General features: G+C 51.8%; 1 protein-coding gene across 1 annotated transcript in view; it reads right to left on the bottom strand.

Moving 5' to 3' along the window:
• The window catches only part of dock11 (dedicator of cytokinesis 11), a 273,861-nt gene that overhangs the window by 137,828 nt on the left and 123,304 nt on the right, over positions 1–12,729 (bottom strand). The window contains exon 24 of the mRNA XM_067996777.1: positions 8,240–8,355. Coding sequence (XP_067852878.1) covers positions 8,240–8,355 — 116 coding nt within the window. The remainder of the gene's footprint in view (positions 1–8,239; positions 8,356–12,729) is intronic.

Raw genomic sequence — 12,729 nt, 5'->3', positions numbered from 1 at the left:
AGTATAGGCTAAAAAATGATCAGGGTCCAGATATTCTTACCCATTCAACTCGAGGGGAAGGACGTACAATCCGTGGCTAACTAAGGAAGTTAATGAGAGTATCAAAATGAAAGAAAAAGCACACAATTCAGTGAAGATTAGTGGCAGGTCAGAAGATTGGACAGAATATAAAAAACAGCAAAGAATAATAAGGAGGGAGAAATCAGAGTACGAGAGAAAGCTAGCTAGAAATATAAAAACAGATAGTAAGAGCTTCCACAGGTGTTTAAAAAGGAAAAGAGTAAGTAAAGTGAGCGTTGGTCCTCCAGAGAGTGAGTCTGGGGAATTAATAATGGAGAATAAGGAAATGGCGGATGAATTGAACAGATATTTTGCGTCCGTCTTCACTGTGGAGAATTTCAATAACATGCCAGAAATAATTGTGAATCAAGAGGTGAAAGGGAGGGAGGAACTTAAAACATTTACAATCACCAGGGAAAGGGTTCTGAAAAAATTATTAGAACTAAAAGCTGACAAGTCCCCAGGTTCTGACAGACTTCATCCTAGGGTCTTAAAAGAAGTGACTGCGGAGATAGTAGATGCATTGGGATTAATTTTCCAAAATTCCCTAGATTCTGGAAGGGTCCCATCAGATTGGAAAATAGTGAATGTAACTCCTCCATTCAAGAAAGGAGGGAGACAGAAAGCAGGAAACTACAGGCCAGTTAGCTTAACATCTGTCATAGGGAAAATGCTAGAATCTATTATTAAGGAGGTTATAGCAGGGCACTTAGAAAATCTCAATGCAATCAGGCAGAGTCAACATGGCTTTGTGAAAGGGAAATTGTGTTTGACTAATTTATTAGAGTTCTTTGAGGAAGTAACAAGCAACATGGATAAAGGGGATCCTGTGGATGTGGTGTACTTGGATTTCCAGAAGGCTTTTGACAAGGTGGAACATCAAAGGCTTTTATACAAAATAAGAGCTCATGGTGTAACATATCAGCATGGATAAAGGATTGATTAGCTAATAGGAAACAGAGAGTAGGCATAAATGGGTCAACTCCAATTGGCAAGATGTAACGAGTGGAGTACCACAGGGATCAGTGCTGGGGCCTCAACTATTTACAATCTATATCAATGACTTGGATGAAGGGACCGAATGTATAGTTGCTAAATTTGCTGATGACACGAAGTTAGGTAGGAAAGTAAGTTGTGAAGAGGACATAAAGGGCTCGATTTTAGCACCCGCGATCGGGTGCGTTCCCGGCAGGGGCGGGGGGGGGGCGGGGGGCTACAAAAATCGGGGATTCCCGGGGCGGGTCGGGAGCCCGGCTCCAACCCGCCCACTTCCGGGTTTCCTACTGACGCGCTGACATGCGTGCGCAGCCCCCGCATGTGGGACTCCCGCCGGCAATTAAAGCCGGCGGGGTGCCATTTAAGCTATTTATTTAGGTATTTCAGGTCGTTTAGAGACCTGATTAACATGATATTTTAGGATGGGTGGGATTTTGCAAACAACTGGGACTGTTTCCCATACTGGGGGAAACACTCCCAGTTCAAATGGACGTGTTGCAGCCATCAGCCTGTGGCAGCTGCAAAGGTCCATTTGACAGGTTGTGGGGGGGGAGACCCTCACTCATTGCAGGAGGCCACTCTGTCACTTGGGATAAAGTTTGGCCTCCACCACCCTCCTCCTGACAATCAAATTCACCAACTTGCACACTTACCCCGGGGTCCAGAGACATGTACCTACCTTGCGGACCCCCTCAGATGTACATCTTCCGGATGGGGGCCTCCGTAGCTGCAGTCATGACCTCCTCGGAGGGTGAACAGCATCACCAGCCTCGCCGGCCACGCTGTCCACCTCTGATACGTGGAGCTCCACAACACAGTGCTGTGACACATCCACCTGTACAGCAGGAGGGAGGGCAACCGCAGAGAGAGATGCGTCGCAGAGGGCACTACCCTCGCCACAGGGTCCACAGACCGAGGCTCAGCTTCCTGGACCTCTCTGAGCAGCAGTGCACACGGAGGCCCAGAGTCACTCGACATGTAGTCGTGGACATCTGCAGCCTCCTTCATGCCGAGCTGCTCCCGGCTGGCCCGAGCACCATCTTCTTACCTGTCGCTGTCAAAGTCACCACTGCCCTCAACAACTTCTCCTCCGCATCCTTCCAGGGTGCCACCGGGGACATCGCCGACGTCTCTCAGTCGTCTGCACAAAAGAGCCCTGCAAATACACCTACACCCACTCTGCAGTGACACAATGGGTGGCATCAGGTGTGGGTCTTCATAGTGATCCTCAGGAAAGGGCATTATTGCCCAAACCACACAAGATTCACAAAGACGTGGCAGTAGTGGTGCCAATATAATATGTGATGTGAGTTGGTCGGAAATTAAATATAAGTAAAAACCATGACAATCCCTCAAACACCCTTGTGCATCCCCTTCATGCTCACGACACGTTTGCCTTACGCTGCCTACTGCACATATGTGATGCATGCCCTGTGGCTGCTGCACAGGTAGTGGCAGGTTGAGTGAGGCTGACTGTGAAAGAGATCATAGAATCATAGAAGTTACAACATGGAAACAGGCCCTTCGGCCCAACATGTCCATGTCGCCCAGTTTATACCACTAAGCTAGTCCCAATTGCCTGCACTTGGCCCATATCCCTCTATACCCATCTTACCCATGTAACTGTCCAAATGCTTTTTAAAAGACAAAATTGTACCTGCCTCTACTACTGCCTCTGGCAGCTCGTTCCAGACACTCACCACCCTTTGAGTGAAAAAATTGCCCCTCTGGACCCTTTTGTATCTCTCCCCTCTCACCTTAAATCTATGCCCCCTCGTTATAGACTCCCCTACCTTTGGGAAAAGATTTTGACTATCTACCTTATCTATGCCCCTCATTATTTTATAGACTTCTATAAGATCACCCCTTAACCTCCTACTCTCCAGGGAAAAAAGTCCCAGTCTGTCTAACCTCTCCCTGTAAGTCAAACCATCAAGTCCCGGTAGCATCCTAGTAAATCTTTTCTGCACTCTTTCTAGTTTAATAATATCCTTTCTATAGTAGGGTGACCAGAACTGTACACAGTACTCCAAGTGTGGCCTCACCAATGCCCTGTACAACTTCAACAAGACATCCCAACTCCTGCATTCAATGTTCTGACCAATGAAACCAAGCATGCCGAATGCCTTCTTCACCACCCTATCCACCTGTGACTCCACTTTCAAGGAGCTATGAATCTGTACTCCCAGATCTCTTTGTTCTATAACTCTCCCCAACGCCCTACCATTAACGGAGTAGGTCCTGGCCCGATTCAATCTACCAAAATGCATCACCTCACATTTATCTAAATTAAACTCCATCTGCCATTCATCGGCCCACTGACCCAATTTATCAAGATCCCGTTGCAATCCTAGATAACCTTCTTCACTGTCCACAATGCCACCAATCTTGGTGTCATCTGCAAACTTACTAACCATGCCTCCTAAATTCTCATCCAAATCATTAATATAAATAACAAATAACAGTGGACCCAGCACCGATCCCTGAGGCACACCGCTGGACACAGGCATCCAGTTTGAAAAACAACCCTCTACAACCACCCTCTGTCTTCTGCCGTCAATCCAATTTTGTATCCAATTGGCTACCTCACCTTGGATCCCATGAGATGGTGAGTATGAGATAGAGCCATGAGATTGTATGAGGATTGGGTTGAGTGGTAGTGGCGGGATGAGTACTGGCGAGGTGAGTAAGTGCAGGTAAGATGAGGATGAGGTTTGAGTGGGTGTGAGGGGTGATGCGACAGAGTAGTGTTGGCAGTGCAGAAGGAGATGTGGGGTGGGGGCGGTGATGTGGCAGATGGAGTGTAGGGGAATGAGTAAGTGTACTCACTTTGGCTGACCTACTGAGGTCATTGCAGCGCCTCCTGCACTGTATGCAGGTGCGCGATATGTTGGTGGTGCAGGTGTCCTCCTCTGCCACCTCGAGCCAGGCCTTCTTGGTGGCAGAGGCAGGCCGCTTCCTCCCGCCCACCGAGGGGAAGATCTCTGTCCTCCCCCTCCTCCTCACCCCATCCAATAAGAGCTGGAGTGAGGCATCATTAACCTGGGAGCAGCCTCCCCCCTGGGCTGCTCCATGCTGTAATTTTTCCTATTTCTTGCAGCATCTGTCAGTGGAGGACTGCCCCTTTAAATAGGGCTCCTCTAGCTGACAGACCTTACTGCGCATGCGCAGCCCGCCCGACGCGCAGATCAGCAGAGGGGAACCCGGAACAAGAGGCAAGTGGATCCAATCAGCCTGCGATTGCGTTCGGGGCAGACTGATTTCACCGGGCGCGTTACCCACACACCCAATCGACCCCCCCGCCGCCCTGGTAATATCGGGCCCAAGGAGTCTGCGAAGGGATATAGATAGGTTAAGTGAGTGGGTAAAAATTTGGCAGATGGAGTATAATGTGGGAAAATGTGAACTTGTCCACTTTGGCAGGAGGATTAGAAAAGCAGTATATTATTTAAATGGAGAGAGATTGCAGAACTCTGAGGTACAGAGGGATCTGGGTGTCCTAGTACATGAATCACAAAAAGTTAGTATGCAGGTACAGCAAGTGATTAGGAAGGCAAATGGAATGTTGACATTTATTGCAAGGGGAATGGAATATAAAAGTAGAGATGTTTTGCTACAGTTGTACAGGGCATTGGTGAGACCACATCAGGAATAGTGTGTGCAGTTTTGGTCTCCTTATCTAAGAAAGGACATAATTGCTTTAGAGGCGGTTCAGAGAAGGTTCACTCGACTGATTCCTGGAATGAGGGGGTTATCTTATGAGGAAAGGTTGGACAAGTTGGGCCTGTATACATTAGAGTTTAGAAGAATGAGAGGTGATCTTATTGAAACATATAAGATCCTGAGGGAACTAGAAGGGGTAGATGCTGAGATGATGTTTCCCCTTGTGGGAGAGACTAGAACTAGGGGCCACAGTTTAAAAATAAGGGGTCTCCCATTTAAGACGGAGATGAGGAGAAATTTTTTCTCTCAGAGGGTCGTGAGTCTGTGGAACTCCCTTCCCCAGAGAGCGGTGGAGGCAGGGTTAGATAGATAGGCTGAGTTAGATAGATTCCTGATTAACAAGGGAGTCAAAGATTATAGTAGGTAGACGGGAAAGTAGGGTTGAGGTCACAATCAGATCAGCCATGATCTTATCAAATGGCAGAGCAGGCTCGAGGGGCCGAATGGCCTACTCCTGCTCTTAATTCGCATGTTCATATATTCATTTGTTTTGTTCACATAAGGTTCTAGTTTTACGATGGCACATTCTGATAATAGGTCAGAAAATACAAATATTGCATTTTAACCAGCAATAAATCCAGGCTCAGTTTACAACAGAATTCAATTAGCAGCAAAACCCAGATTTTTGTCAACCTACTGTTTAAAAGAATTCTTATGTATAAGTCATACTAATAAACCACACGCCACACAGATAGCAACACACGCCACACAGATAGCAACACACGCCACACAGATAGCAACACACGCCACACAGATAGCAACACACGCCACACAGATAGCAACAACTTGCAATTATATAGCACCTTATATGTAGTAAAACATCCCACGGAGCTACACTCTACAGATAGCACTACACACAGGCACATGCTCCAACACACGCACGCAGGTAGCACTACACACAGAGGCAGCAATACACAGACGCACAGCAGATAACACTACACACACTCACAGTCAAAACACAACTCTCCACACACACATGCACGCACAGAGAGCCATTCACACTCATACACACACAAGCATTCTCATTAAGCGATACGTACAAAAAATTCACTGAAATCTTCATTTTCTTTTTGTTTGGAACGGAAGGACTGGAAGGGGGAGGGAGGGAGGTGGAAGGTCACGGGGGGGGGAAGGAGAGGGTGGTGGAAGGTCACGGGGGGGGGGGGGGAGGGAGGGTGGTGGAAGGTCACGGGGGGGGGGGAGGGAGGGAGGTGGAAGGTCACGGGGGGGGAGGGAGGGAGGTGGAAGGTCACGGGGGGGAGGGAGGGAGGTGGAAGGTCACGGGGGGGGAGGGAGGGAGGTGGAAGGTCACGGGGGGGGGAAGGAGAGGGTGGTGGAAGGTCACGGGGGGGGGGGGGGGGAGGGAGGGTGGTGGAAGGTCACGGGGGGGGGGGGGAGGGAGGGAGGTGGAAGGTCATGGGGGGGGGGGAGGGAGGGAGGTGGAAGGTCACGGGGGGGGGAGGGAGGGAGGTGGAAGGTCACGGGGGGGGAGGGAGGGAGGTGGAAGGTCACGGGGGGGGAGGGAGGGAGGTGGAAGGTCACGGGGGGGGAGGGAGGGAGGTGGAAGGTCACGGGGGGGGAGGGAGGGAGGTGGAAGGTCACGGGGGGGAGGGAGGGAGGTGGAAGGTCACGGGGGGGAGGGAGGGAGGTGGAAGGTCACGGGGGGGGGAGGGAGGGAGGTGGAAGGTCACGGGGGGGAGGGAGGGAGGTGGAATGTCACGGGGGGCGAGGGAGGGAGGTGGAAGGTCACGGGGGGCGAGGGAGGGAGGTCGAAGGTCACGGGGGGGAGGGAGGGAGGTGGAAGGTCACGGGGGGGGAGGGAGGGAGGTGGAAGGTCACGGGGGGGGAGGGAGGGAGGTGGAAGGTCACGGGGGGAGGGAGGGAGGTGGAAGGTCACGGGGGGAGGGAGGGAGGTGGAAGGTCACGGGGGGGAGGGAGGGAGGTGGAAGGTCACGGGGGGGATGGAGGGAGGTGGAAGGTCACGGGGGGGATGAAGGGAGGTGGAAGGTCACGGGGGGGATGAAGGGAGGTGGAAGGTCACGGGGGGAGGGAGGGAGGGAGGTGGAAGGTCACGGGGGGAGGGAGGGAGGGAGGTGGAAGGTCACGGGGGGAGGGAGGGAGGGAGGTGGAAGGTCACGGGAGGGAGGGAGGTGGAAGGTCACGGGGGGGAGGGAGGGAGGGAGGTGGAAGGTCACGGGGGGGGAGGGAGGGAGGGAGGGAGGTGGAAGGTCACGGGGGAGAGGGAGGGAGGGAGGGAGGTGGAAGGTCACGGAGGGGAGGGAGGGAGGGAGGTGGAAGGTCACGGGGGGGAGGGAGGGAGGGAGGTGGAAGGTCACGGGGGGGAGGGAGGGAGGGAGGTGGAAGGTCACGGGGGGGAGGGAGGGAGGGAGGTGGAAGGTCACGGGGGAGGGAGGGAGGTGGAAGGTCACGGGGGAGGGAGGGAGGTGGAAGGTCACGGGGGAGGGAGGGAGGTGGAAGGTCACGGGGGAGGGAGGGAGGTGGAAGGTCACGGGGGAGGGAGGGAGGTGGAAGGTCACGGGGGAGGGAGGGAGGTGGAAGGTCACGGGGGAGGGAGGGAGGTGGAAGGTCACGGGGGAGGGAGGGAGGTGGAAGGTCACGGGGGAGGGAGGGAGGTGGAAGGTCACGGGGGAGGGAGGGAGGTGGAAGGTCACGGGGGAGGGAGGGAGGTGGAAGGTCACGGGGGAGGGAGGGAGGTGGAAGGTCACGGGGGAGGGAGGGAGGTGGAAGGTCACGGGGGAGGGAGGGAGGTGGAAGGTCACGGGGGAGGGAGGGAGGTGGAAGGTCACGGGGGGAGGGAGGGAGGTGGAAGGTCACGGGGGGAGGGAGGGAGGTGGAAGGTCACGGGGGGAGGGAGGGAGGTGGAAGGTCACGGGGGGAGGGAGGGAGGTGGAAGGTCACGGGGGGGAGGGAGGGAGGTGGAAGGTCACGGGGGGGAGGGAGGGAGGTGGAAGGTCACGGGGGGGAGGGAGGGAGGTGGAAGGTCACGGGGGGGGAGGGAGGGAGCTGGAAGGTCACGGGGGGGAGGGAGGGAGGTGGAAGGTCACGGGGGGGGAGGGAGGGAGGTGGAAGGTCACGGGGGGCAGGGAGGAAGGTGGAAGGTCACGGGGGGCAGGGAGGGAGGTGGAAGGTCACGGGGGGCAGGGAGGGAGGTGGAAGGTCACGGGGGGCAGGGAGGGAGGTGGAAGGTCACGGGGGGCAGGGAGGGAGGTGGAAGGTCACGGGGGGCAGGGAGGGAGGTGGAAGGTCACGGGGGGCAGGGAGGGAGGTGGAAGGTCACGGGGGGGGGAGGGAGGGAGGTGGAAGGTCACGGGGGGGGGAGGGAGGGAGGTGGAAGGTCACGGGGGGGGGAGGGAGGGAGGTGGAAGGTCACGGGGGGGAGGGAGCGAGTTGGAAGGTCATGGGGGGAGGGAGGGAGGTGGAGGTGAGAAGAGATGATTACCTGGCAGTATTCACTGCAATCTCGCCCTGGCCGGCTTTTGTGAGGATTTGGAATAGTTGGTTTAAGATTGTTGGTAAGAAGTTAACCATCACACAGGGCTCCATGGCATGCAAACACTGGAAGAGAACAGATTCGAGTTACCCTGATTTAAAGCGAGCAGTGTTAGAAACACACTGCTTTCAGTTCTGAGTTAGCAATCTACCAGTTTTGTACAATAAACCCAACACCCAAAACAGCAATGCCCCGGCTGATAGACTAAATGCTGCCTTTTAATGGTACAGTTTGAATGCTTTTGTTTTCAAACAAATAAAACTCATTGTGAAACTGAAGTTGCAAAACATACAAGCTTGATTCTGCTGATTTGAACAATTTACAGAAATGGTTTTCTATAAGTTTTCTGTATTGGTATCCCTGCAAATACTGACACACATTCCAGGGCACCCCCATCAATATTGACACATTCCAGGGCACCCCCATCAATATTTACACATTCCAGGGCACCCCCATCAATATTGACACATTCCAGGGCACCCCCATCAATATTGACACATTCCAGGGCACCCCCATCAAAACTGACACATTCCAGTAGACTTCCCTCAATATTGGCACATTCCAGGGACCCCTATCAATAATGGCACATTCCAGGGACCCCCATCAATAATGGCACATTCCAGGGACCCCCCCCCCCCCCCATCAATAATGGCACATTCCAGGGACCCCCCCATCAATAATGGCACATTCCAGGGACCCCCCCATCAATAATGGCACATTCCAGGGACCCCCATCAATAATGGCACATTCCAGGGATCCCCATCAATAATGGCACATTCCAGGGATCCCCATCAATAATGACACATTCCAGGGATCCCCATCAATACTGACACATTCCAGGGATCCCATCAATACTGACACATTCCAGGGATCCCATCAATAATGGCACATTCCAGGGATCCCATCAATAATGGCACATTCCAGGGATCCCCATCAATACTGACACATTCCAGGGATCCCCATCAATAATGACACATTCCAGGGATCCCATCAATACTGACACATTCCAGGGATCCCATCAATAATGGCACATTCCAGGGATCCCATCAATAATGGCACATTCCAGGGATCCCATCAATACTGGCACATTCCAGGGATCCCATCAATACTGGCACATTCCAGGGATCCCATCAATAATGGCACATTCCAGGGATCCCCATCAATACTGACACATTCCAGGGATCCCCATCACCATTGACACATTCCAGGGATCCCATCAATACTGACACATTCCAGGGATCCCCATCAATACTGACACATTCCAGGGATCCCATCAATAATGGCACATTCCAGGGATCCCCATCAATACTGGCACATTCCAGGGATCCCATCAATACTGACACATTCCAGGGATCCCATCAATACTGACACATTCCAGGGATCCCATCAATACTGACACATTCCAGGGATCCCATCAATACTGACACATTCCAGGGATCCCATCAATAATGGCACATTCCAGGGATCCCCATCAATACTGGCACATTCCAGGGATCCCATCAACAATGGCACATTCCAGGGATCCCATCAATAATGGCACATTCCAGGGATCCCCATCAATACTGACACATTCCAGGGATCCCCATCACCATTGACACATTCCAGGGATCCCATCAATACTGGCACATTCCAGGGATCCCATCAATAATGGCACATTCCAGGGATCCCATCAATAATGGCACATTCCAGGGATCCCCATCAATACTGACACATTCCAGGGATCCCCATCACCATTGACACATTCCAGGGATCCCATCAATACTGACACATTCCAGGGATCCCATCAATACTGACACATTCCAGGGATCCCGATGGTAATGACACATTCCAGGGATTCCCATCAATACTGACACATTCCAGGGCACCCCCATCAATACTGACACATTCCAGGGATCCCCATCAATAATGGCACATTCCAGGGATCCCCATCAATACTGACACATTCCAGGGATCCCATCAATACTGGCACATTCCAGGGATCCCCATCAATAATGGCACATTCCAGGGATCCCCATCAATAATGGCACATTCCAGGGATCCCCATCAATACTGACACATTCCAGGGATCCCCATCACCATTGACACATTCCAGGGATCCCCATCAATACTGACACATTCCAGGGATCCCCATCAATACTGACACATTCCAGGGATCCCCATCAATAATGGCACATTCCAGGGATCCCCATCAATAATGGCACATTCCAGGGATCCCCATCAATAATGGCACATTCCAGGGATCCCCATCAATACTGACACATTCCAGGGATCCCCATCAATAATGGCACATTCCAGGGATCCCCATCAATAATGGCACATTCCAGGGATCCCCATCAATAATGGCACATTCCAGGGATCCCCATCAATAATGGCACATTCCAGGGATCCCCATCAATAATGGCACATTCCAGGGATCCCCATCAATAGACACATTCCAGGGATCCCCATCAATAATGGCACATTCCAGGGATCCCCATCAATACTGGCACATTCCAGGGATCCCCATCAATACTGACACATTCCAGGGATCCCCATCAATACTGACACATTCCAGGGATCCCCATCAATACTGACACATTCCAGGGATCCCATCAATACTGACACATTCCAGGGATCCCATCAATACTGACACATTCCAGGGATCCCCATCACCATTGACACATTCCAGGGATCCCATCAATACTGACACATTCCAGGGATCCCATCAATACTGACACATTCCAGGGATCCCATCAATAATGGCACATTCCAGGGATCCCCATCAATACTGGCACATTCCAGGGATCCCATCAACAATGGCACATTCCAGGGATCCCATCAATAATGGCACATTCCAGGGATCCCCATCAATACTGACACATTCCAGGGATCCCCATCACCATTGACACATTCCAGGGATCCCATCAATACTGGCACATTCCAGGGATCCCATCAATAATGGCACATTCCAGGGATCCCATCAATAATGGCACATTCCAGGGATCCCCATCAATACTGACACATTCCAGGGATCCCCATCACCATTGACACATTCCAGGGATCCCATCAATACTGACACATTCCAGGGATCCCATCAATACTGACACATTCCAGGGATCCCGATGGTAATGACACATTCCAGGGATTCCCATCAATACTGACACATTCCAGGGCACCCCCATCAATACTGACACATTCCAGGGATCCCCATCAATAATGGCACATTCCAGGGATCCCCATCAATACTGACACATTCCAGGGATCCCATCAATACTGGCACATTCCAGGGATCCCCATCAATAATGGCACATTCCAGGGATCCCCATCAATAATGGCACATTCCAGGGATCCCCATCAATAATGGCACATTCCAGGGATCCCCATCAATACTGACACATTCCAGGGATCCCCATCAATAATGGCACATTCCAGGGATCCCCATCAATACTGACACATTCCAGGGATCCCATCAATAATGGCACATTCCAGGGATCCCCATCAATACTGACACATTCCAGGGATCCCCATCAATACTGACACATTCCAGGGATCCCCATCAATAATGGCACATTCCAGGGATCCCCATCAATAATGGCACATTCCAGGGATCCCCATCAATAATGGCACATTCCAGGGATCCCCATCAATACTGACACATTCCAGGGATCCCCATCAATAATGGCACATTCCAGGGATCCCCATCAATAATGGCACATTCCAGGGATCCCCATCAATAATGGCACATTCCAGGGATCCCCATCAATAATGGCACATTCCAGGGATCCCCATCAATAGACACATTCCAGGGATCCCCATCAATAATGGCACATTCCAGGGATCCCCATCAATAATGGCACATTCCAGGGATCCCCATCAATACTGACACATTCCAGGGATCCCCATCAATACTGACACATTCCAGGGATCCCATCAATACTGACACATTCCAGGGATCCCCATCAATACTGACACATTCCAGGGATCCCCATCAATACTGACACATTCCAGGGATCCCATCAATACTGACACATTCCAGGGATCCCATCAATACTGACACATTCCAGGGATCCCATCAATACTGACACATTCCAGGGATCCCATCAATACTGACACATTCCAGGGATCCCATCAATACTAACACATTCCAGGGATCCCAGCAATACTAACACATTCCAGGGATCCCATCAATACTGACACATTCCAGGGATCCCATCAATACTGACACATTCCAGGGATCCCATCAATACTAACACATTCCAGGGATCCCATCAATACTGACACATTCCAGGGATCCCGATGGTAATGACACACTCCCACCGATCCCATGTGAAATTGTACTAATGTGAGGTTAGACTGCTGCACACTCCTTTGAGTGTCACAAATTTCCATCACATTTTAAAACAAACACAAAGTCAGCCATTTTGAATCTACTGAGAAATTCTTGCGCAACAAAAAATGCC

Source organism: Heptranchias perlo, chromosome 15 (genome assembly GCF_035084215.1).
Source record: "Heptranchias perlo isolate sHepPer1 chromosome 15, sHepPer1.hap1, whole genome shotgun sequence".
NCBI lineage: Eukaryota > Metazoa > Chordata > Chondrichthyes > Hexanchiformes > Hexanchidae > Heptranchias > Heptranchias perlo.
This window is presented reverse-complemented; position numbering and strand designations above follow the sequence as displayed.